This window comes from Lepidochelys kempii, chromosome 13, assembly GCF_965140265.1.
Source record: "Lepidochelys kempii isolate rLepKem1 chromosome 13, rLepKem1.hap2, whole genome shotgun sequence".
Taxonomy (NCBI): Eukaryota; Metazoa; Chordata; order Testudines; family Cheloniidae; genus Lepidochelys; species Lepidochelys kempii.
The window spans coordinates 26,308,873-26,336,271 of NC_133268.1; the positions used below are offsets into that span (position 1 = coordinate 26,308,873).

The following is a 27,399-nucleotide window of genomic DNA, read 5'->3' on the forward strand; positions in this document are numbered from 1 at the left end:
CACTGGCTAAGATTGTGTCACACTAATATCTATTTCTCAACAGATTCTTGAAGTCATCCTTGAGATCACTGAATCCCCTGTAGTGTCGTTTGCTTCCATGTCCACTACAGTTAGTGAGACTTCTTAAGAAACAATCTACCCTTCTTGTCACAATTATTCAGGCATCCTGCTGTCTATCTGGGTCACTATATCTTGTGTCACATTTCTTCTATGAAGTTACTAATCAAAATAACAGGAGGAGGAAAGTAGCGACTCCAATTTAATTTTCACAACTGAGCTACTATTAGAGTTTGGTTGCTTCAGTCTGCTCCTTCACAGCAGCAGAATACAACAAGATAAAGGTTAAAAGGTTCCAGAGATCTCTCTGCTCATTTTATTTATTCTTCCACTATATTTCTTCCTGCTCCTTAATTATGTCAGGTGTTATCTCAATAGGTCCCAGATGGTGTCTTCTCTTCTGCTTCTTCGGTTTGTCCCAGGGCTTGCATTCAATTCCAATGGGCACATCTACACTATGCTTTTTTATCCCAAGTTAATGGATTGTTTTTTTACCATAAGGATCAGCAAACATTTGTAGCTTCAATCAAATGTGTAGTGTCCAAACTAGCCTTCCCAGAAGTGTTTACAATCTCAAGTTAACTATCAATTAACCTGAAGTAAAAATCTCTAGAACACACTAATAGCATCTAGTTCTTATATAGTGGTTTTCATCCACAGATCTCAAAGTGCTTTAACATAGGAGATCAGTATCATTATACATACTGTCCCCACTGGACAAGCCCAGTGACTTCAACAGCTGCAAGTCCCTCTAAAAAAAGTCACCATGCACATGTAGCACGCCTGTCCTTAAAAAGGAACCATATACAACTTTTATATAATACTCCTTAAGATTACAGACAAGCTGCACAATCTGTTCTCTGAAGAGTCCTTTGGTGTCATGGTTGACGTTTTTTTACTCAAAAAGATGTCTTCACTTTTTATTACTTGTCAGTGTCTAGGTGCTTCTACCTTGTGGAACTGCTCCAATTGTTTCTCACACACAGGGTAGGTCTCCACTGTATAGTCAACCCAATCTCTTACTTGCGTGTTGCCCCTAATCCAGCTCTCTCCTACCCCCAAAAGCCTCCATTGAGAGTTTAGTGGTGCTTTCAGTCTGAGCTAGTTGGCCCATTCTGGGGTTCAGGCTTGTAAATCCCCGCCCACTTTGCAGTGAGGGCACAGGCTAGACCATTTGAGTGCCGATAACCATCATCCAATGGCTTCACAAAATTTCTCCCATGTGCTCATAAGGACAGACAAGCTCTCCTACAAGTCACTGAGAAATAAGCAGAGTAGCTCAATTTACTGCAGCATGAAGAAGCAAGAGATATGCCCCCAAAAATCCTAGCAGTCCACACAGGTGAATGCAGCACCAGTGAGGACGCAGTAATTCAAACATGGCTTTTTCAGTATAGCTACTCACACCCAGGCTAGGTTAACCTGGATGCTCAGACCCAGGTGCTGATCACCCATGTTAACTCTACACTGAAAACATACTCAGAGTGCACTCATTCACAGGTCTTGATGCATGCTTCAGCTCAACCAATCAGTTATTATGGAGGTGCACGAATGGCTCCATAATTAAGGTTGCATTGAGTTTTCTACTTCAAACAGCTTGAGTCCATTAACTTGCATGACACTGTAAGGCCTCTTTGTTTACCCAGCCTTTTGGTGAGGGAGGAGCATAATAAAGGTTGGCACTTGCACATGAGATGGGGGGTACTGCTTGAGTTTGAATAAATCTGACTTGTTAATTTGTGTATTTGGGTGAGGAAAAGCTGCTGGGTTTGTATTTTGTGTGACCGTTTAATTTACTGCAAAAATACTTACCAATTTAGAGAATGTTAATACACACACACACACACACACACCCAGAAAAATACACAGGTCAACCACCTCTGCTTTCACACACCCTTCAGACACAGCTTTCAAACAAAAAGCCTTGAAACAAGAAACATATTCCTTCATTAATTATGGTAAGTGTAGTACGGTATGCGTGTTTGATTCTGTTATCCCTCCAAAGCACTATTATCTTCTCTTCCTATTTACTGCTCAAACTTTGGTTAGACACATGCCTTTATACTTGCCTCTGCTCTACCCTTTCATCATCACTAATTGTTCATACACACCTCTGTTCACCCAGCTCTACACAGAGCTCTCAAAAGAAACCCAGCCTCACCCACACAAGGCCATAGCTACATCCTGCCCACCAGTCAGCCATGATTTTCAGTCACTCATCACTAAGTACAGTATCTTTAATTGCTTTGAAGAATGACCAATCTTCCCTTTGCATTTTTGCTATTCCATCTATTTTTTATTTAATAAAATAATTGCATCACTTGGCTAAAATGAGACAAATTAAATATATTAAATTAGCTTTAAAAGATTAAATCATCAGCTCATTTTTGCTTAAGTCCACTAATTGCCACAGGATTTGCACTATTGGTCTACAAAGCCAGTACCAACATAGGACAAAGCTATCTTCAGGACTGGGTCCTATTGGAGGAACTTTCCAAAATGTAGTGATGATTTATTTTGACAACTTTGCAAAGTTCTTTCTATGGTATATTAGGCACTCACAGATCCTTGACCATTTCAAAACAAGTCCTAGGGTAAAGTTTACAAAAGCACCTGTCTTGAGCCTTGTCTACATGGGAAAGTTTTACCAGTTATACCGGTGTAACTCCCTTTGTTGACAGTCTTATTCCAGTATGAGTGTCTTTTTACATACACTAAACTGAAAAATGGTGTTCATACCATAATACATGGCTACCCAGGAGGTTATATGGCCATAACCATATCACTACAATTTGTAAAACTTTCCTGTGTAGACAAACCTTGAGTCTGCTAAATCACTTGGGGACTTTTGAAAATGTTAGCTGTAAACTTTATTTGCTTCTGCTGTTTTTAATTTAACTTGTAAATAACCAGGAATTTGCTCTGATTGCAGGGCAGGAGGATTAGAGTTATAGAAGAGGAAGTACAGAATAAATTATGTTAAGGATAGGATGTGAAATGTCAAAAAAGCAAAGAAATTCCGTTAAATTGGAGCATCTCTCTCCACCTATGCAAAACCCACCAACTTGGGGATATATTTATAAATATTTTTTGCCTATACAATGATACGTAGACAGTTTGTGGCCACCTTAGCTGTGTGCTGATTGGGCCACAAGCATCCTAGGGTTGAGAACCGATACTTTAAAATGTTAGATGTAATGTTGCTCTGGAAGTTTGCCATTCTGATCCATAAAAATGGCACTTATTGCCAAAGAAAACAGTCTCACTTATTTCATGAAGGTAGGAAGCATTTGAAGTTTTTCATTAATTAACAGATTTGTTTAATTCCAAATATGTTTTAATTTGTATATACTCCATTTTTTGTACTAGCAGGAAATTAGAAAATGGGATATTAACTGTTCAAATTTTAATTACTGCAGAAATAAAGATCCATAACAGGTTCAGAAAAAATGAATATTAACTTCTTGCTAACAATTCTATTTGGCAATTAATTAAAAGAATGCACCAACTGTCTGTCTACCAGGATAAGTTTTTCTACATATTTAGATTATGAAAACTTCATCCATTTTTGAGTAGAGGAGAAAGATGATAAATGGTCCATATTGACTAAACCATGCATTGTAAATTAGTAGACGAAAACCCAGAGAGTTTCCATTCACTTTTTAGCATATTGGGAGTTTTTTGTCTTAATGGCACTGTTTTCACTAGTGAATTGGAGGGCCAGATCATCTTCCTCAATTTGATGTTTTCTCCCCTTTTTCCTATTAGTGAGTGCTTTAGCCCCATTCAGACAGCTGAAATAAGGAACCTGCACTAAAGACTAAACTACTAAGAGTAATACATGGGGAAGGGAGATGTACACAAGAGGAACGCAGACTGGCCCTCCTCCCAAAACACAGCCCAGTTTTGTTGGCCTTCTATCTCCCAAACTCCTTTATTTTCTTGTGCCTTCTCTCCCTACTGCTCTGAATGATCTGGTCTGCAAGAGCAGCCTAAGGCTATGGCTACACTACAGATCTTACAGTGGCACAAGATCTGTAGTGTAGGGCTGCTGCTGTACCACTGTAAGGTCTCCCATATAGCCACTCTATTCCAATGGGGGAGAGCTTTTCTATCAGCATAATTAAACCACCACCACCAAGCAGCGGTAGCTATGACGACAGGTGAATGTTTCCCACAGACATAGCACTGTCCACACCAGCACTTGTTGGTGAAGCTTATGTCGGTCAGGTGTGTGTTTTTTCACACCCCCTGACCAACAAAATTTTTATTGACAAAAGTGCTAGTGTAGATATAGCCTAAGACACACCTTCACTAGGGTGGAAAAAGTGTGTTCTGAATACAAGCTAAAATCCTAGTGAAAATAGCTTGCAGTTTTCACACAAGTTTGCAGGGCCAGTTAAAGTCTAAATCAATCTGCTAACTCGGAGAAAAACTATGAACTGCCTTGTCTGCATAAGAACTTTTACCTTGAGTTAGCTACCACATCTTTTTTCCTAATGAAGACAGAGCCAAAGAGTCCAAGAGCAAGTCAGCTGTCTCCAGCTACAGACACCTGCACTCCTGCTTCAGTGAAATTGGTCATCTAATCACATATGCACCTAAAGGTACTCTTTGCGTACAGTAAGTGAAAATGTGGCAGAAAGTTGAATCTCATTTTTTAAATTGCATATTTTTCCACAGCAAATGTAGGCACCTATTGCTGTTATGGACAGGTACATTTTGTAGATAGAAATCAAAGTAAGATGCATACTTTCTGTTCAATTCAACAACCATAATAATACAGCCTTAGCTATGATTTGACAATCTCAGTTAAGCACCCAGTGGACACGTGTTTACAAATCCCTTCACCGCAACTGGCATCCTTTTGTAGTCTCAGAAGAGGAGAAAGGATTGAGCAAACATGGAGACAAAGCCCCTAATCTCTAAGGGTGTTCCCTCCAAACCAGAGTTGAAGAATACTGGCAGGGTACTGTGTGAAAACTTGTGCCACTCCTGCCAAGCTGGACCTGCTCTATGAATAGTCGCCTTCAGTCTTCATTGTTACAAATCCAACACATTTCAAGAGCACTAAAATTTACAATCAAGATTTTTAATATGAACACTTACTGACAGCAAATAAATCTAAGCCCCACACTCATAAAATAGGGAAAAGTCAAAATTAGAAAAAGATTAGACTTATCACTTCTTAAAGACTTATTTGGAGACGCCACTCTATTATTTTCATGAGACAAGAGTAAGTTTGTCCATTCCTCTGGGTTTTCCAGTTTATAAGATACTCATTTCGTTCTGTGAGAATTTGTAAAAATCCTCTAAATCAAAAAATGCTTCTAAAAAAAAAAATAAAGTAGTGTTTTTGCACTGAAGACTTCTTTTGAAACTACCTTAAAACAAAAATACCTATATAAGAATTTAACATTATACTTGATTAAATGATCTACATGGATTCCCAGCTAACAAGTGCTAGTAAATCTAAACATAAATCTCGACATATAAAGAGAAAAAACTTGTTTTTAAACTAATTTTGTGAAGCTGTTCTGCTCGGCCTTTCATAGACTTACGAAGAAAAACTTCATAAATAGCGGTCATTACATTTGGTCAAATATTCAAAAAACTCCATTTAATCATAATAAACATCAAGTAAAAATGGGACAATTTTTAAAATTAAGACGTTAAGATGAGTATTTTCAGATTGCGTTCCTTGTGTTACTGCATCTCAGAATACAGACAGAGGTACAAATAAAAATATCTTCGAGAGAAATCATTCTAAATAGTGTATGAAGCAACAGTTTTAAATGCTTACACTTCCTTAACTATTTAGAATGATTTCTCTCTAAGGAATTCACTTATATATGAATTTGATGCTGTGTGGTATGATATATAAAAACAGAAAAATAAACACTCCATCTTACTGGCTTAAAAAGTGAGGTTAGCACATAGTATGGATTAGCTAACCACATACAGGTTACACTAAACACTATGCTCTTAATATCTGGAATACACATATCTATAGATAAGAATATTTGCTTCCTCCTTCCCTAAACAGAAGGTAGACTTGAAAACATATTGAGGGAAGATTATCTAGATAAAAAGCTTGTGTTTTGAGTGACACATTTATGGAATATGCTTTTGGGGGATATAAAAAGGGTCTGGTTAACCCCTTTTACACTTTTTTTTTAAATTCAAAGGCAAGATACACCAATGGAACTTTTAAAAAATAAAATGCAATAAGTACAACTTTAAAATAGTAAGTCAAAGTTTTATTACATTTAAAAGTCAGCTAACAGCCAATTGTACATATTAATACTATTTAGCATTTTCTATCTTCAAAGCACAGATTAACTAAGAAATTTGCAACACTCTTAGGTGTGGAAATAGACAGAGAGGGTTCAGGGAAAGTGCAGAGGGCCAAAATGCTCAGCACACAGGGTTTACTAAGCACCTGTTCAGAAAGGGTTCTGTATACCACGGAGAAGTGTGTGTGAAAAATGCTCAGCAACATGCACAGTGCCTGAGTACTAAGTAGGAGGAAGTGGACAATGATCAGAGAGATAATGGTTACAGGATATATATACAAGGCATACCCTATGTACATTCCAATGAATACAAATAAATAATGTTATTTTATTTTGGTTGTTTAAAAATGTGTCATCCAGTAACCTGTATGCATACACAAAACAAACAATTTGGACCTATGGAAAAAAACATCTCTTCCAATCCGATCTGATTCCCCTCACAAGGCTCACACCCCCAAGCCAGCCACTTATTCATACTATCCAGCCCAAAGATAAACCTGAAGACTTGTTTACACATAGTTTTTGTACCACTTTAACTATGCTGGTTTCTAAAACATTAAAGCAGTACACTCCCCTTTTGTGGGCAAAGCTATATTGGTAACTAAACTAGATCAATATAAGCACCTTTATACCAGAATAACTGTGTCCACATGAGGGGGTTATACCACTTCAACTATGTCAGTTTCCAAACCAATATAGTTATAGCAGTACAGACTGTACAGAAAAGCCCTGTGAGAAAGAGAGAAACTTCCAATGGGACCTGAGGTCAACAGATTAAGGCCCTGACTAACCAAGGTGAGAAACAGATTTCACAGTTGAGGACTCCTCACCAAGAAAAATCTGTCAAGGCCCCTTGTAAATAAACCAGGGGATTGCTAGCTCATGTTCCTCAGATCTCAACTGTTGCAGTAATATTACCAAGGCAGAGAAGCAGAGTCTGAGGCACCATGGTCTAGCTGGTTTAAAGCTTTACATGTTTAAAAATGACCAAACCAGCATGCCCAATTTTTGGATTCTCAGTTACCCCAACTGCCAACCAGGAGAAATGGTTACCAGAACATACTTAAGAAGTTTTTCTTTGAAAAAACTGAGAACAAGAACTGCCACAAGGGCTGGACACAGACACAAATATGTCCAAGGGTTTTAATGAAATGAACTCTCTCAAAGGAAGTTCACCAACATCTCATGTGTGCTGTTTATGCCGATTTACCAGTCTGCAGCTCACTTTCTATCTAATAAAGTGAAAGAAGCTGAAGGAAGAAAGCTCAAACCTTAGTTGCTCCGTTAGCAGCTCAAAGCCAGATTCTCAGTTCTGAGATACAACCATGCAGAAGCTATAAGTGACTTGCCCCAAAATCACTCAGTAATCATAATAGCCAGGATACAAGTCCTGTGACAGACTTTTGACCCAGGCTGCTTGTGATTGCTCCTATCTCAATACTTCAGTTTATTTAAAATAAATTGCTAATTCTCTGAGATATTCACAAATTCTAAATATTCTTGATGATAAAGGTTCATTTTGTATGGCTATCAATTTAATCAAATTCATAGAATAGATGATAACCAGATTAAGGAATTTGAGTGGGAGTGCTCCTTTTTCCCATGCCCTCCACATTCAAGGCCTTTTGAAACACAGGGCAGGCTATCTTTCCTTAGTCCAGGGCTTAAAAATTTACTAGACATCCATTAGCCAGAAACCAATACAAATGAGAAATGAAAAACAGTGAGATGCAAGTGGAACCTCTTGGTGAGATGCTCAGACTTCCCTTCAACTTCTAACCGCTGACAAAGAGGAAAGCAGTAAAAAAAATTTAACAGGATGGTGTCAATGGATCCTGCTCAGAAGTGTCTGCTTTCATATAATGTTCTGGCTAATGGGTCAGGCTTCAAATTTGATGCCTCACTTCCTAGTTCTGCTCAACCAATGGAAAAGAAAAGGCACATTTACTCTTTTCCCCCATTTCACGATGGTAAATGGTGGGTGAATTTTTCAAGCCCTACCTCTGCTTGACTGGAGCACATGTATTAAAGATGCTTGTTTCAGGACCAACTATTTAAATGCAAACATTAGCAACTCTATTCATGTACAAGGCAACAGACACATCCTAGTTATACATTTTGGAACAGCTCAAATAGGTGTGAGGAAGAAGCTAGTAGTGTTTCTAGACAAAAGAACTGGAAGAAAATACCCTACTTGTGAACATTCCAAAATTCCATATTAGCATTGTATGCTTGTTTAAACAGTTAGAATAACCAATGTCAATGTCCCCATATCATGTTTCCTCAGAGAAAATCTATGTCCTCAATATTTTTATTAGTGTGTTCTGTGAACTAACTACTGTTAGTGTAGAAATTCCATTTATAATTTAAGAGTTTAATGGAAAAATGTCAGAGGTTTTTAAAAGTTTGTATAGAGCTTGGTAATAAGAAATTTTCCAAGAATGGGAACCTCATTTGCAGGTTTTCAAAGGTTTCTTTTCCAGTTTACAGTGAGTCTTTCTGAAAAAAATCACGGATTGTTCAATATAGATTTAAAGGAAATAAAACAATCCCTTTGGAGGCCTTTGACATGGCAAGAACTCTCCTCTGCAACCCAAGTTCTAAACACTACACAAAGAAGCAAGATTATTTACTTTCTTCTCTAGAAGGAAGAAAAGTAGGATGCAGACTACCCTTTCTTTTCCCAAAAGTGGGCACCAAATTAGTTCAGATGCCTGAAACACAGCCAAATGAATGATGCCAAACAGATGGACTGTCTGGAACCTTTAAAAAAACAAAACAACCCCAACACATTTGCTTGATTCTGTGGCAGACATTGGAAAAACAGAAAAAACACTTCCAAGATAGATAAGCAAACTGTGATTACATCCTATTTTGCCTTCTGGAGCAAGCATGCACATCATAATCCTTCTGTATGTGGGCAACGCTCATTTACAGTAAGCAGCTGTAAATGTTCTTCTCCCAGCTACACGTACATGTGCTGTGCTAAATGTCACTCCCTTTTGAAGTTTGAGGGCACACAAACTACAATCATCTATCACAAAGATAATCAGACCAGCAGACTGACAAATCTAGCATGAAAAAAGCACAGAACTGGAGAAGCAAACTTAGAAGCACAATGTCCATAGTGTAGTTTATAGCACATATATACGCTAGATTATCGTTTTCAGTTTCTTTTATACACATTGTTTTCCTCATTTGTTTTGAATGAAAGTGGAATTATTTATTGTTTGTATACTACCAGCATGTGAGACATTTTAACAGATGGTTTAAGTTAACATGAATAGTGTTATTTAACAAATTAACTGCATTATAATCCATTCATATAAAATATATTTGTCTGGGCACTAACATTGCTAATTGATATCAACACATCTCTGTGAAGCGTTTGTCGATTAACCATTGGATGAGTCAGAAGATGGAAAAAAAAACAAATGGATTTTGTAGGCCTCATGAGAAATGGATCATTTATTTTTGGAATTATTTTAGTTTAAACTTTCCTAGAAAATGGAATGGTAGATTTAAAACCGAAAGCAGACTCCTGACATATTTTAAAGCATGTAATTCTTAAACTACATTCAGTAATGCCTGTTATCCCATCTCTTCTTTTAAAACGTTGGGAAAGATGTCTAATCTCTAAAACAAGGAAATAAATCTCAATTCCCATGGCTGCTTAACCATGAACAATTAGAATATAAATACCTAAACAGGAGAGAAGAAAACAGAAACTATATTGCTTAACAGTTTTATTCATATAAATAATCTCCCCCCACTCTCCCTCCACCTTTAAACACTGTGATAACTGTTTAATCTGTAAGGAGCTTTCAAACTTAGTATTCAGAAGCCTCAGTTATTTTCCACTCCATCAGTTCAACTTCTTTCATACCTACTATACCATATCTTTGTTTAAAAGATGTAAGAAAAAATTCACTTTGAATCATAATGCAGATATTATTCTGATGATAACTTGGAAGTGAACTTATTCACAGAGACGGTTAAAACTGTCAAACTGCAACTAAGAACACAAACTAGAATGTGTTTGGCTCTTTTACAGCAGCACAAACCAATGTAACCACAATTAAGTCAGTAGAACAGCTCTCAACTTTCACAGCTGGAAGAGAGAGCATAACTTGATTGACTGCCTTCAAGCAATTTTTTAGTCTCACCCTCATGAGATCTGAACAGGAAGACGGAGCCAAGGTGGGACTTTATTCCTAAATTTCTAAGCCTGTTTTTCAAGTAGTGCAAACCAGCAGTGGTTCAATCTGCCTTAATTCCTTCATTACTTCTAGTCTGCCCTTTACATTTATTAGGCAAGATTACCCCCAGTAAAAGGGAAATGGAGGAAGATACGGAGTAATAAAGACTGGACAAAATAATGGGAAACACTCTAAGAAACAATCCAGTATTAGCCAAAGGAATGGAAAAGATGACCTAAAAGACCTTTCCCATCTCTAATTTCTTGGATTCAATAAAAGTTTGTTTCTGCTGAGAGGCTTTTGCCAATTCAAAGAGTAACGGATGTCTCTAACTATACCAAATTACAAGGTAGGCCCCTTATTCTACACCTATGCTACTTCTGCCTCTCACAATCTGGTGTTGTCTTTCCTATTTTAAATTATAGCTATCAAAACAAGCTAAATCCTGAAAAGCAGGTGGCAGAAAATTTCAGACCCAGTTAAATAATGACTCCCACATCATTTCAACCTTCCTCTCCCTATGTTTTGTTGTCACACAAGATCAGTGGTGCACATTTAGATACTGGAGGGTTAAGTAACAAAGACCCATCCATGTTTCCAGACTAAAAGTGAAGGCACCGATGCCGCCATTCTAGAATGACTTTACTTATTAAAGATACTACATTACTGTATAGTAATAACCACACACATTGCAGTTACACTCACTTATGCTTTAATGTTTTGGACCATTACTTTACAACACTACATTTTTTTTATAGGACAAAGCAAGTAAACGCGGGTTAGATTGCTGCAGCAAAAGAGGCTCTAGCAAGACTTACCAGGATAGAGTGGAGGCACTAGTAGTCAAAGATCTGGGGAAGGGGCTGAGCTAGAGGATTACTGAATTGAGAGGAATGAGTTGGAGGGAATAAATTATCAGTTCACGCAAGCCAAACACCTGGAGGGTCTCAATAAAATGGGCATCCTGTGGGAGAGAGGAACCTAGAAGAGGAGGGAAACCCCCCAGGGCTGGCAAATCATGAAGAACCACTCAGCAGTCTACGAACACCCCCAGGACAGGACTGTGCTATGTGGCCACAGGTCAGGGCACTGGCGTCTAGCAGCCAGAGGGGGCTGGTGGGTGAACAGGGAGAGGTCTGTGGTCAGAGCACTGGTCAGAGCCAGAGGAGGCTGGTTGTGGTTGGGGCTGTCGCCAGAGGTCAGGGCACTAGGGTTTAGCAGCTGGAGTGGCTGGTTGGAGACGGGGCTGTGGCCAGAGATCAGAGCACTGCGGTCTAGCACCCAGAGGGGGCTGGTCACAGGGGTGGCAAGACAGGGAGAGGGCTGTAGTCAAAGCACTGGATCTGGCAACCAGAGGGGGCTGGTTGGGGGCGGGCCTGTGGCCAGCGATCAGGGCTCTGGGGTCTGGCAGCCAGAGGGGGCTGGTTGGGGGTGGGCCTGTGGCCAGCGATCAGGGCTCTGGGGTCTGGCAGCCAGAGGGGGCTGGTGGGTGGACAGGGAGAGGACGGTGGTCAGAGCGCTGGCTCTGGTAGCCAGAGGGGGCTGTGGCCAGCGATCAGGGCTCTCTGGCAGCCAGAGGGGGCTGGTGGGTGGACAGGGAGAGGGCGGCGGTCAGAGCGCTGGCTCTGGTAGCCAGAGGGGGCTGTGGCCAGCGATCAGGGCTCTCTGGCAGCCAGAGGGGGCTGGTGGGTGGACAGGGAGAGGGCGGTGGTCAGAGCACTGGATCTGGTAGCCAGAGGGCGTTGTGGCCAGCGATCAGGGCTCTGGTAGCCAGAGGGGGCTGGTGGGTGGACAGGGAGAGGGCGGCGGTCAGAGCGCTGGCTCTGGTAGCCAGAGGGGGCTGTGGCCAGCGATCAGGGCTCTCTGGTAGCCAGAGGGGGCTGGTTGGGGGCGGGCCTGTGGCCAGCGATCAGGGCTCTAGCAGCCAGAGGGGACTGGTCAGGACGGGGGAGGGGTTGTGACCAGACGTCCTGCGGGAAGCCGGTCTGGGGGCTGCCCCCACGGGGGCAAGGAGCGAAATGCCTCCCCCCTCCCCGACTGCACATGTTGTGACCCCCGGAGAGGGGGCGGCGGCTCCCCCGCGCCGGGCCAGGCCTGCCCCACCCCCGAGCCCCTCTCCGACGGCGGAGCCGACGCGCCACTTCGAGGGGAGACCGGGAGGGATACAGTCTCTTCTCCGCTGCCACCTCCCGCCGCGGTGGGCTCCTTACCGGTCAGGGCGGCGGTGCCAGCTCCCCAAGCCTTCCGCCAAGATGGCAGCCCGTCCGAGCCCAACCTCAGGCAGCGACTTCGCAAAGTCGGGCGGACAATCCGCATGCGCAGAGTCAGCGACGGCGGGGGGAGGTGGAGGCGGGCGAAAACTATAACTCCCAGCGTGCCCCGCGGGCCCTACGCATGCGCGTGGAGGGGACGGGGCGGCTCCTAGGCCGCGGCCTGGGCCTGGGCCCAGGCCCGTTGTAGGGGCGGGGGTGTTTCGCCTCTATGGGGATTTGGGCGTTGACTTGGCTCCCTCAGGGGGCGGGAAGGGGCTGAGCCGTGGGCACCCCCAGACAGAGATCCTGGGGGCCTCTATTTGGGCAGTGAGGGATCCTGGAGGAGGGGCTCTGTGTGGGCAGTGGGGACCCCCGGGCAGCGATTGTGGGGGGCTCTGTGTGGGTAGTGGGGACCCCCGGGCAGCGATTGTGGGGGGGCTCTGTGTGGGCAGTGGGGACCCCCGGACAGCGATTGTGGGGGGGGGCTCTGTGTGGGCTGTGGGGACTCCCGGACAGCGATCCTGGGGGGGGCTCTGTGTGGGCAGTGGGGACCCCCGGGCAGCGATTATGGGGGGCTCTGTGTGGGCAGTGGGGACCCCCGGGCAGCGATTGTGGGGGGCTCTGTGTGGGCAGTGGGGACCCCCGGGCAGCGATTGTGGGGGGGGGCTCTGTGTGGGCTGTGGGGACTCCCGGACAGCGATCCTGGGGGGGCTCTGTGTGGGCAGTGGGGTCTTCAGAGATAGGAATCTGGTGGGAGGGGGCTATGGGCATGTTTAGAAGTGCTTTGAACACTTTTCATACGGAGAAGCTAGAGTATGGTTATTCTGTGAAAAGTGGAATTGAAGGATTCCATTTTTTATCTCTGAAGGCGCAATCCGTCTTCATAATGGCAAATCTCAAAGGAACGTGGCCTTCTTGCAAATCAAGTGCCATCTGGTTCGATTTTTGGCAAGGTGCTTAAGGTGGTCTCTATAACAATATATGTGCAGAATCTAGCTTGAATTGGGGCTTCTAGATGCTGCTGTAAACAATAATAAAAATAGTAAGATTGCATTAGAGATTTCAAGTGTGCTGCTCCAGCCAGCTCCAGTATAAAAATATAGCAGAACTGGGGACCTTAGATTGGAGCTAGAAACATAATGATACAGTTTCAAAAAGAGATTTCTGTTCTGCATAGATCTGTGTACCTCATTAGAAAGAATTAATAAAATGCATTTAGAGCCCTGAAGACTGAAGTCCTTTTCATCCACAGATCTGTTACAGAAGGAGGGAAGCAGGGCAGCCTTCCCAAACACTGCCTACTGTACCACAACCTTCCCCTGGAGAAGTGAGTTGTCTCTATGGCTATGCCTACACTCACATTCCCCGCACTGTGTTAGATCCAGCGGGAGCATTGCTGACGTTTAGACTGTGTTGTCTAATTCTGTTTGGAGCACAGTAGTTAAAACACTGATGGACTGACTGCATTACTGCTGCCCATGGAGGTGCACCATTGGTAGTGCAATCATGGAAAATTTTAAGACAGCTGAGAGTGTAAACAAGGCAGAAGAGTGAGAGAATAGTTCAGTCTCCAAAATGGTATGATCAATCCTGGACTTCTGCTAAGAGCACCAACAAGACTGTCAATTAAAAGTACAGTAGAATCCTTTTTTATGAACTAATTGGAGAGTGAGGAATTCATAAAATCAAACAGTTCATAAAACTGAACATCTCAAAATTACAGTAAGTACTGTGCATAAGTTGCAGTATGGTGACGACATTGCTTTTTTCTTGTCCTTCAGACCACTACAAAGCAATTTCCAATGCACTGACGGTATCAGAACATGAAGGGATGTTGACTTTTTCTTCATCAACATCACTTTCATTATGTGATTTCCTCCCCCTTCCTACCCCCCCATAAGGAAAAATGGTTTGTATAACTGGTCATTCATAATATCGGTGTTTTTTAAAATTGAGGTTCTGCTGTAATATATTGCATGTTCATCCACTGATCTCCAAGCACTTCACAAAAGTGGGTAAGGATCATCCCCATTTTAACCGATGCATGGAGAGGTTGAATAACATATTCAAGATCACACAGCAAGTCATTGGCAGAGTTGGAAACAGCATCCTGGTCTCCTGGCTCCTTGACCTTTGTTAAGGTATTTTTGTTGTTTGTTATGTGTACTAGCGTAGGTCGTAAGGGCTTGTCTACGCTTACGGGCAGATTGGCACTGCTGCAATCAATGCAGAGAGTGTCGATTTAGTAGGTCTGGTGAAGACATGCTAAATCGATGGGAGAGTACTCTCTCATCGATTTGTGTACTCCACCTCCCCGAGAAGCATAAGGGAAGTAGATGGGAGAGCGTAGCCACTGCAGTAAGTGGATCTAACTATGTCAACTTCAGTTATGTTATTCACATAACTGAAGTTGCATAAATTAGATTGATTTACCATGGTAGTGTAGACCAGCCCTGAGAGGGCCAATCATGAACCAAGACCCTATTGTGCTAGCTGCTGTACAAACATAGAACAAAAAGATGGTCCCTGCTCCAAAGAGACCACTGCAGACGTCTGGTTATGGAAGCAGTTTTCCTAATAGGGACAGTTGTCTACTTGGGCATTGGACTAGGAACCCCAACCAAATATCACATAAGCTCCTGAGTAGTCATCAGATCTTACCTATTTTCAGTTACTGCTGATTTAGTCTAAATATGAAATAGCAACTTAGCACTTTCACGTGCTTTCAGACTTTGGAAAGTTGCTGATGAATAGGAATAGTAATATTTGTATTTCCACTACATTTTTCATCTGAGGATTTCAAAGCACTTTATTAACATTTATTAAGTAAGTCTTACAGCTTCTCTGTTAGGTAGATAATTATTATGGCAACTGATTAACATTTTACTATTGCCCTTGTGATTTTGAATTTTGTATTTGTAATAACAGAATTTCTTATGTGCCATTCTTTCTGTGTCCGAACACACTCAATTTGTCCCTGAAGATGGAATAATGCTATCCCACAAGGAAGTGGGTGAATGCTAATTGTTAATTATCATTTGAAATCCTGTTTGGCTACTCAGGATCTAGATATCAGTAGGCACAGATACTTGGCTTCCGAATGGTTGGAAAGTACTAACAAAGACTTCAAGGGACATAAGAGACTATCATTTCCAGGAGAATCAATGGGGGCGAAACTAACACATGAGTAAAAAGAAAAGGAGTACTTGTGGCACCTTAGAGACTAAAAAATACAGACTAACACGGCTGCTACTCTGAAACCTAACACGAGTTGTTATTTTGTATGGCAATTGAGCACTACTGTGTTGTTGAACTGCTCCCCAATGCATAATCAGAATGTGGGGAAGGAAATGACACCACCAAGAAAGGTATGTATTTTAAACAGAAAGACACTGTGTATTTTGGGAATATTGTTTCTCACCTCCCTGCACAGGAAGTTGAGCATTATTTTTCTCCATATGAAATGGGACCTAAAAACATCATCACTGCTCTGCTGAGGCCTCTTTAGAGACAAATTAGGTCAGAAAGAGAGTGCATGCAGTTACAGTGATCTGCTGAGACATGTTCTCTGTTCTGTAGCTGAGCATTTGTACAGTAGATTCTCTTAGGAACCTTAGCAGTACAGCATGGCCAGAATTCTCAAACCTGCATGTCTAAATATATGCATTTTAACCTTAGGGAGGTAGTAATTGTAGGGTCAGGAGCATGGAGAGATGTCAAGCCAGAGCCTGAGCAACTGCAGCAGCACCAGCTAGCTAGAAGGGGAAGAGGGTACCTTTACTGACATTTATGAAAGCATCAGGCTGTGCATAGAGCTAGTTCACATTTTTCAGGGTTTTTGTTGTTGTTGTTATTGTTGGGTTTTTTTGGCAGAAAAATGACCTTTTCTGGAATTAGAAATTTTTGCCAAAAAAAAATTTCCAAATTTTTTCAATTTTGTTGACAAAAGTGGCAAATAAAAAATTGTCAGTTTTTTGGTTTCTTTCCCTCTCACTTTCTCCCTCTGTCCCCTCTTCTGACCCCCTTTTCAGGGGAGAAATAAGGGAAGGGCAGGAGAAAAAACTCAACATGTTTGATAAAAATGTTTATAAAAACTTTGCAAAATGGAAAACTTTTCCTTTTCTAAATTTGTCGAATGAAAATAACTGATTTAAAAAATATTTTTTTTTTTTATTTTCAACCTGCTCTGCCTGAATTTGGTAAGGAGGAGGGAGCAGATGACAAATGAGCTCTAGGCTCAAGAAGTTTGAGAATCACTGACTTGCAAGGCAAATGGAAAGCCAGGGTGATGGGGCATTGCTGAAGAATGGTAAGTTATTGAACCTCACAGCACAGCGATCACAAATGTTACACAAACTAAATCTGTGAAAGCTTTGCTGCCTGATAACTGTGGAGGCTTACGGGAGATGAGTCTCAGGCCAGAAGACATGGTCATAGCATGGAAACCATCAGCATCTCTGGCTAATTGATAAGGTTGCTGGTATCCTGAGCAAAGAAATTGAGGGCTGAATGAGCAAAGGAGATGAAACAACTCGTTCCCACTTTGGAGATGCTTCTTTCTGGTCAAACTGGAGGCAAGTTGGTGTGAAGGAGCTTCCAGTCTGTCTGTGTGGTCAGAGGGCTTCACACTACAAGGCTGTGAATCCAGCACCTTTATCCACCAATACATTTACTCTTTATATTGCTTAAAAGGACATAGACAGACGAGTTGGGACTGTCAAAGAAGCCTAAGGGACTGGAGCACCCAAATCCCCTTGAACTTCAATTCAGGATCATTTGCCTATCTCCATTAGGCCCCTTTGAAAATTTCAGCAGACAGTGAGACGTGCTTTAGAAATGCAGATGGTGTGGAAGGAGGGAGACTTTATCTCATTTTAAAAAAAGAAAAGGAGTACTTCTGGCACCTTAGAGACTAACCAATTTATTTGAGTATAAGCTTTCGTGAGCTACAGCTCACTTCATTGGATGCAGCTGTAGCTCACAAAAGCTTATGTTCAAATAAATTTGTTAATCTCTAAGGTGGCACAAGTCCTCCTTTTCTTTTTGCGAATACAGACTAACACAGCTGCTACTCTGAAACCTCTCTCATTTTAGACCTCTATTGATTTCTGCCCTAGGCAAGCCTGCAGTTCCCTGGTTTGTTTTGCTGTAAATGATCTACATCCAAAAGGCTAAATCATCCAGTTAAGTTCCGGGAAATGATGCAAAATATATCAACTTTGATTTAAAAAAAAAAAAATTAAGATTGAAAGTGTGTTTCACTGGAGTCCAGTTAACACCTAAACTCTCAATATAGATCAGGCTCCTATGAGCTACGGCAGAGGTGGGCAAACTTTTTGGTCCGAGGGCTACATCTGGGTGGGGAAATTGCATGCAGGGCCATGACTGTAGGGCTGGGGCAGGGGGCTGGGGTGCGGAATGCAGGAAGGGGCTCAGGGCATGGGGTTGGGGCAGAGGAGGGGTGCAGGGTGTATGAGGGGGCTCAGGGCAAGGGGTTGGGGTGTGGCAGGGAGCTCGGGGCAGGGGGCTGGGGTCCAGCAAGGTTGTGGGGTGTGGTAGGGGGTTGGGGTGCAGGCAGGGGGCTCAGGGCAGGGAGTTGGGGTGCGGGCTCCGGCCTGGTGCCGCTTACCTGCAGTGGCTCCGGGGTGCGCAGTGGTGTGCACCGGGACCAGGCCAGGCTCCCTGCCTGCCTGCCCTGGCCCCGTGCCGCTCCTGGAAGTGGCCGGCACCACATCCCTGCGGCCCTTGGGGGTTGGGGGGAGGCGGCAGAGGGCTCCGCGCGCTGCCCTTGCCTGTGGATACCTCCCCTGAAGCTCCCATTGGCTGCAGTTCCCTGGCAATCCTTCGGGCCGTAGTTTGCCCACCCATGAGCTACGGTAACACAATTAATAAATAATAATTTCAAATTCTGAACAAATATTCTTCACCTTTTAAAAACCTGAAGTATTAGACTGTCTGGAAATGAACACTTCAGGGATCCAACCATTCCGAAAGCCTTAAAACCCTGCACAATTTGCTCTCCGTATCCAACCTTAACTTCATTCTGGGGCAGCAATTGGTTCTACAGCAAATACGTTGGATACCGAATCACAGAGTTAAGACAGTACTGATGCCAGGAAACAGTGAGCTGTTATATTTGTCCCAGCACCTGCCCTTAACATACCAGATGCGGTGCTCACAGTTTACCAGATTGGATTAGGGAAAAACCCATATTGAGCTAAACTTGCGACCCCAGGTTCAATCCTCATCTTCATTGAGCTCATGCTTGGCACAGCTGTGAGCAGAGATGGTTCTAAGCAACCTTTAAACCTCCACAGAACCTGGGGCTGGCTAGGAACCAAACCAACCCCTGGTGCAAGAGGGCTGCTCTAATTTACAGAGGTTAGACCAGAGCCTAGTTGAATGCCTTTGCTGAGGATCCCACATTGGTTTGAATGAGCCCTTATACTAGTTCCATTGACTCCAGCAGAGAATTCTCTTCTGGTTCTTTTTTCAGAGTAGCAGCCGTGTAAGTCTGTATCCGCAAAAAGAAAAGGAGGACTTGTGGCACCTTAGAGACTAACCAATTTATTTGAGCATAAGCTTTCGTGAGCTACAGCTCACTTCATCGGATGCTTGTTTCACTAGCTGGAAGTCCCTAGACATGAGAATGAATCACTTGAGGATATGCAACAAAAAGCCAGCCATTTTTTAATCCTTGGATCACCTCTGCTACTTGTATCAGGCAGTGGCATAAAAGAGAAAGTGACAAGTGTTTTGAGCATAGAGGCTCTTATCTAAATTGGAGACAGTTCCTCTCTTACAAGGTCTTTGAAACAAAGGTTACCTCTGCCCTCTGTTGGGGAGTTACTAATAGGAAGCAGCAGCTACTCAGAAACACACACACACACAATCAGAATCCGGTGGAATGGGGATCTGTGGTATAGAGAAGTCCTGATTAGATGGGCTGTGGTGAAATCCAGCTTCAATTACGTTTGGCAACAGGTTTGTACCTAATTTAACATCGAGGGACAACTGTTACTTTTAGTTACACCATTGTAAATGTAGACTAACACCAATGAAACTGATGAAAGTGCTGCAGATTAGCGTCAGTGTAACTGGGAGCAGAGTTTGGTTACTTATGTTATTTATATTGAAAAACCTAAAAGACCCAGTCAGGACTGGAGCCCCATTGTGAGGATGCTGTGCAAACTCATACAAGCTCCAGTTCCTGGAAGATAAGCAACATATGAAGGATATTGGAGATGGTTATATTCAAAATATGAACTGTTACATTAAATACTTTTGTGAATACAGTATCATGTGCACATAATACATTACATACCAAAGCACTGTGTTAAAAGAACATTAAGATTGCAAAGTCAAGTACTTATAAGTTAGGAAATGCCAGAACTAAGGTGCTTGTGCAACACAAATTCGGCTCCTTTGTGTGTATGCATTATAATAGTCTTTAATCAGCTGATCAGACACTAGTATTCCCAGAGAACCCCTGCCTCATTCAGTGCAAAGGATGGACAGTTGTCACTGAATGGGTAGCTATTCAATATTTCCTTTTATCCTCATTATTTAGTGAGTGTCCACTGGATAAAAGGAAATGTTGCATATGTAACCCTTCTGCCCGTCAGAGTTGGCAGCAACAAGGGCCGGGTTCAATATCTAGGGGATCCATTCCAATAACACAATGCAAACCGGCTCGAGCCCCCACCCAGTGACCTGGGACAAATATATACCACCCCCGCTGGGCGCCTCCAAGAGGCAATACTTCCCCTCTCGCAAGCACATAGTCTGAGTGTAGCAAAAGCCTTTTAATAACAGAGAGAAACAATGTGGCATTATGTTTGGGAAACACCACCAACAGGATTCATAACACAACCTGTCAAGGTTCCTCCTCCACTCTGAACTCTAGGGTACAGATGTGGGGACCTGCATGAAAAGCCTCCTAAGCTTATCTTTACCAGCTTAGGTCAAAACTTCCCCAAGGTACAAAATATTCCACCCATTGTCCTTGGACTGGCCGCTACCACCACCAAATTAATACTGGTTACTGGGGAAGAGCTGTTTGGACGCGTCCTTCCCCCCCAAAATACTTCCCAAAACCTTGCACCCCACTTCCTGGACAAGGTTTGGTAAAAAGCCTCACCAATTTGCCTAGGTGACTACAGACCCAGACCCTTGGATCTTAAGAACAATGAACAATCCTCCCAACACTTGCACCCCCCCCTTTCCTGGGAAATGTTGGATAAAAAGCCTCACCAATTTGCATAGGTGACCACAGACCCAAACCCTTGGATCTGAGAACAATGAAAAAGCATTCAGTTTTTTACAAGAAGACTTTTAATAAAAAATAGAAGTAAATAGAAATAAAGAAATCCCCCCTGTAAAATCAGGATGGTAGATATCTTACAGGGTAATTAGATTCAAAAACATAGAGAACCCCTCTAGGCAAAACCTTAAGTTACAAAAAAGATACACAGACAGAAATAGTTATTCTATTCAGCACAATTCTTTTCTCAGCCATTTAAAGAAATCATAATCTAACACATACCTAGCTAGATTACTTACTAAAAGTTCTAAGACTCCATTCCTGGTCTATCCCCGGTAAAGACCAGCATATAGACAGACACAGACCCTTTGTTTCTCTCCCTCCTCCCAGCTTTTGAAAGTATCTTGTCTCCTCATTGGTCATTTTGGTCAGGTGCCAGCGAGGTTACCTTTAGCTTCTTAACCCTTTACAGGTGAGAGGAGCTTTCCCCTGGCCAGGAGGGATTTCAAAGGGGTTTACCCTTCCCTTTATATTTATGAGACAACTCATGAGCAAAAAACCCACCCCAAGCAAATTGGGGCATGCCCCTTTCCCTTTGGTTCTTGAGTCCAGCAACCCCAAATCACCCAAAGTCCCAAAAGTCCAATGCCCCAAAAGTCTCTGTCCCTGGTCAGGGCAGCCCCAGAGTTCGAAAGTTTATCTGCGGAGCTTTACTTCCCAACCTGGGTGGAAATGGGACGGGGGTAAGAGGCACCTTACATGATCTGAAGCTGACCGCCCCATAGCTCCATAGCAGCGCTCCGCTCCGCCAGCCACCCCACGAACTCCTTCGCTCAGCTGCGCTCCGCTCCGCCAGCCGCCTCACGAACTCCTTCGCTCAGCTCCACGGACCACAAGCAGCTCCTGCCATCCACAAACTGCTCCACCAGCCAACCCGCCAACTGCTCCACAATATATCTTCAGGCTCCCCCACTACTTAACACAACACTCAATGATTTCAGCTCTTAGGTGAATTCAGCTTGTAGTAGGGCAAGCCCCAGTGCTGGTGTACTATCAGCCCAAAGTGAGCTCAGCAGCCTATAACTAGACTTCTAATGAAATCAAAATTAGCTCTGATACTCTACAGTGGAGAGAGGAGGAAGCACAATTAGCATGTAAGGCCCTCACCAAGGGGCCCATACCACCAAGTATTACTACTTGTCCCCAGCCTCTCTCTATTCACACAGTTTTGGAACCCATGACCCTTGCCTAGCGAGTGCTACTTAGTTGATGGTGAGTCCCTCCATCATAACAAAAGGCCACGTACAGTTCCAAGCACAGTTCCCGTAATCAGGGTAATAACAATTTATTCTTCCTGCCCCAATAACAGAGACACTGGGGATCCCACAGCAGCCAAAGTGACCATTTGGGCAGCTATGGCCTCATTCTAGGCGGGGTGGGTGTGCCTATGCAAATGAGATCGGCCCCTGAAGTTCTTTTCCACAACTTGCCACACCTCACCACCAGATGTCAGGGTGGAGCTCATCCTGACACTGCTTACACATAGGTACCTTGTTTACTGCATCTCATCCAAACCCTGCACTGGGTACAGAACTGTTAATTTTCTCATGTGTGTTTCTGTACTGCTCTCACTGTAATATCTGAGTACCACACAAATAAATGAATTTATCTTCATGAGATGAGGGGGTATTAATATCACCATTTTATTGAGGGGGAACTGAGGCACAGAGTGTAAGGTCAAATGTGTCCACTAACATTGGGTGCCTCAGATGTCTCAACACAAGCACCCAGAAAACGAGGAACACCCAATTAGTGACCCCTAGTGCAGATTCTGGTTTAAGTGACTTCCCCAGCATCACACAGGAACTCTATGGTAGCTCTCATGGGGGGCATTTAATTGCCTTAGTCATGAGAACATCCTGTCTATATTACTGCAGTAGCCCCTGCTTCATTCACCGCACAACCCTGATTTGCTCCCAGAGCACAGTCCAATCCTGTGCACTGAATGTGGCAGGGGCTCTGTGAAAAAAATAGTATATGGTTATGGAATTAAAGACTATCATAATGCACAATATGTTTCTTATAATGCACATCATGCACCATATGCTTTTGTCAAATAAGTCGTTGCACTCAGCACAGGGGTAACTGGGTGAAATTCTCTGGCCTGTGGTATACAGGAGGTCAGGCTATATGATCTAATGGTCCCTTCTGGCTTTAAAATCTAGTTAGGTATGAATGAATTACAAGGAAGCCAAATTAGGGTTGATTTAATTTTAGCATTTTCTAAGTGTTGAGTGCTTGACTTTGCAACCATCATGTTCTTTTAACATAGGTTTTTAAAAAACATAATTTCCTAAATTGTTAAAAAAGCAAACTAAAAAACCCAGAAAGTTCATCATGTGGAACTCTATTGATCTTCACAGTCATTAGTAGGGTTGGGATTTTTAGATTCACAGTACAGGCCTCTGCCATTTGAGCCAATGGAGTAACTGATAAGAGTAGCAGGCTGTTATCCTATATGTGGCTCAGCCACTAGAGCAGAATGAGACACACTCTGCCAATGAGTGTCACAACTATTTGCCACAGAGCACAAGAATATTGAGGCATAGAAATCCTGAGTTTGGTTTCAGGTTCTGGAGAGGAGTATGCTCTAGAGTGGTTATAGACCTTTCTGCTCCTGTCCCTTGGACTCTTGTCCGAATCCCTATCTGCTCCTATTTACAGTACAATGGCTCCTGCCCCAGACCTTCTCTGCTTCTGTCAATCTCTCCATGATGGTTATCCCTCCCCCCCACCCTTATCAAACCCACCTGGAACCTGTTCTTGTCCCCCTCTGTTCCAATTCCCACCCCCAACTTCTGCCCCTTATAAGCAACTTTAAGCTACTGAAAACAGGGTCTTGTAATGGAATGTGTTAGATAACCTTTCTAATAGATGGAGCTGGTAGCTTCATCAGATGTACCTGTCTGCTCCTCAGCCTACCCTTAATCAGTTGGGTAATCTCTCATAGTCCTCATGGAAGAAATGAGTCTTGTGCTGGAATTTGAAGGAACAAAGATGTATTAAATCAGGTCAGTTTGCTGGCCTTGCTAATTAGTTCATGGAGAGCATTCCATGCATAAGGGTCACCGTGGGAGAATTCACAAAGACACTTGTTAAACAATAATTGACTGACTGCATATTTGCTGGGGAGGCTGTGGGCTAGAAGACTTGCAAGGCAAATCCTAGACCTATGTGGACTATGAAGTTTACAGATTATGTGCCCACACATAAGGGAGTTTCTTATGCCCCTGCACAGACTACCAGACCTTGCATCCAGGCATACAGAAGTAGATGCTGTATGCTGCTATTTGTCCCACTCCCAGAGTAGGTAGGCAGGGAGTGGATGGGGAATTGTCACAGCCTTGGCTCTGCTCCCTTTGTGCTAGCCTATATAGCCATAGGTGCTGGAACTTGGGATGTGGGGGGTGCCGCAGCACCCCCTGGCTTGAAGTGGTTTCCATTATATATGGGGTTTACAGTGTGGTTTAATGGCTCTCAGCACCCCCACTATAAAAATTGTTCCAGCACCCCTGTGTATAGCTGAACCAGCATAGGGATGTTCTAATTTGCTACAGATACAGACCAGTTTATTCTCCATTGAGGCAGCAGGGAGCAAGGGCTGGGATTTGTGTCTCAGAGGATTTGTGCTAGAGATACTGGCATGCTCACCCAATCAGGGAACTGAAACTGAACCCTGTGACTTAAACGACCAGTCATGGAGTATCCTCTGCAGCTCTGAGAGCAAATACTGAATCCAAAATTCTCATAGGGATCTGACTGTGATCCATTAACAGAATTAAAAAAAATAGCAACATAATGTAGCAAAAGCTTTTGAAAAATGAACACATCTGAGGAAATATCTTCTGCTTGCAGCTATTTCACAAACAGAAAAAGAGGCTAAATCTATCAGATAAAATATTAGTTGCAATCTATTCTCTTAGCTTTACCTCTGATGTTTGTGAAAAGCGCATTTCACAGAGCAAGGTAAGGGGAACAAAAGCAAAGCCAATGTAAACGTGCACAGTATTGCCTAATTGGCCTGGTTCATTACAGGGCATTTTGTCCCCCGTAGAGCTGCAGGCATTGGCTGTTAATGAATGTAGGAACCTAGGCTAGGAGGACCAATGATCTGATCTGGTCTGACTGTCTCCTGAACCTCTGCTGCAAACACACTCACTCATAACAGGTTAGCCAATTAAAATACATAACGACCAAGTCTAAAGTTCAAAACAGACCACTGACTTAATCTGCATGCCTTCAGATCAGCCATTAGCAATTGTTGAATCTGCAATTTCACCACTTGCCGGAATGGCATTCTTAGGGTCTCTGGCTTTTTAATTATTGACCACTTTGATTCATGGGTGATCCGTCACGGTGACCAGTATGGTATAAATGTATGATAGATGAGCTAGTTAGACAGACTAATAAAATCAAGAGATGGGGAAGGTAGCTGTTCTTTCTCCTCAGGGGCAGGAGTTGCTGAAAAAAGCAAATCAGATTTGTTTTGTTTGAACCACTTGACCCCATTGGATCTGTAGGAATTATATAATAATATTATGTATTACTTAGGCCTAGCATACACTTAAATATTATACTGGTATAAGAGTAGCAGCCGTGTTAGTCTGTATTCGCAAAAAGAAAAGGAGGACTTGTGGCACCTTAGAGACTAACAAATTTATTTGAGCATAAGCTTTCGTGAGCTACAGCTCACTTCATCTGGTATAGTTATGTTTGTTAGGTGTGTTAGTTTTTTAACTGACATAGATATAGGGATAGAAGCCCTACTGTGGATATAGTTATACTAGCATAACTGTGCTTATTATATTAACATATCTTATGCCTGCTCGGGGAACCACTGTAAGGTATATCGGTATAAGCACAGTTTTACTGGTGTAACTGTGTCACACTAGGCAGGGTTTGCCAGTTAACTATACTGGTATAATTATACCAGCAAAACACCTCCTGGTGCAGACAAGACCTTATATAGTACTGATAGCATGCTAGGTACTTTGTAGACATGCAAAGCCTCTGTTCTCAAGAGCTTACAATCTAATGTCCTGATCCTGCAAATATTTTTGCATTTGTTTAACTTTATGTAAGCTGGTGGGGCGAGTGGAGTGGAGCAAACCTCCTCGCTCAAAACCCACTCCCCGCCAGGTGGGTGGAGCGGGTGGGGACACGGGAGCGCCCATTTTCCTGGGGCCCTGGGTTGGCCCAGTGGCTAATCCGCTACTGGGAGGAGGGTGAGTGGGCGGCCGGTGGCGGCAGAGGAGATCTTCAAAAAAGTCAGGCCCACCGCCGGGGGGAGCCAGGCCCAGCATGGGGCAGTGGGACCTGGAAGGGAGCCATGAGCACTAGAGAGCAGCATCTCCTCCAAGAGCTGGGTGCACACCTGGGGCTCCAGGGAGCCCATGGCCAGAGGGTCCATCCATCGCCCCCCGCAAGGCCAGCTGCAGGGCGTGGTAGGAGGCGGCCCCCCCAATCCCTCCTGTACTCCCAGCCCTACCCCATAATTGCCACCCCCATAATTGCCCACCCACCCTGAGTCGGGGGCCCACCCAAATATCCCATGCTGGCTACAGTGCTGCTTTACGTATGTGAGTATTCCTGTTGATTTCAGTGGGACTGCTCAGAATGTAAAAAACGTGAAGCATTGCAAAGGTCTTTGCAAGATTTTGCCTGTGTTCTGCAGGAGGTCAGACTAGATGATTATAATGGCCCCCGCTGCCTTAAAAATCTATGAATCTCTCTGAAGATCAGAGCTCAAAGACTCAATCGTATAGCCTCTGCTCATGGCAGTGGTTCAACTGACTTCATTGGGACCACTCTGGTAAAAGCTGCAGGATCAGTCCCTAAATGTCTGCAGAGCAAAAGCTATGTACGAGCAAGCTTTGATTTAGCTAGGTTGGGTAACAATAGCAGTGAAGACAGCACAGCAGGGGTTTCAGTAGCCCAAGCCTGGAACAGGCCCTAGGTATGTGTTTGGCTCCCTAGGCTGCTCTGAGTCCATGTTGTGCTGTTACCCGTGTTTGCTGGATTGAAGCTAGCTCAGGTAGACTAACCTGTGCACAGCTTTTGCTGTGTAACCATACCCAAAATTAGACAATATAAACAGCTGAATGGTGGGGGAACAGATGCAATATAAACGCAAAACCTAAAAGTGACACAGTCTGGCATACATCTTGTTGGCCCCACAATTTTGATTGAATGTTTTATTTGTGGTTTTTGTTTGTTTGTTTGTTTTTTTACTATTTTTAAATATTGAGTGGACATTGGAATGTAAATGAAGG

General features: G+C 43.2%; 1 protein-coding gene across 2 annotated transcripts in view; it reads right to left on the reverse strand.

The window, feature by feature from the left end:
* Positions 1–12,868, reverse strand: part of ITCH (itchy E3 ubiquitin protein ligase) — a 116,565-nt gene extending 103,697 nt beyond the window's left edge. The window contains exon 1 of one of the 2 annotated variants that reach the window (XM_073309885.1): positions 12,763–12,868. In XM_073309885.1, the coding sequence (XP_073165986.1) occupies positions 12,763–12,868 (106 nt within the window). The remainder of the gene's footprint in view (positions 1–12,762) is intronic. The other variant, XM_073309879.1, reaches the window with a different exon arrangement.
* Positions 12,869–27,399: the final 14,531 nt, after the last annotated feature.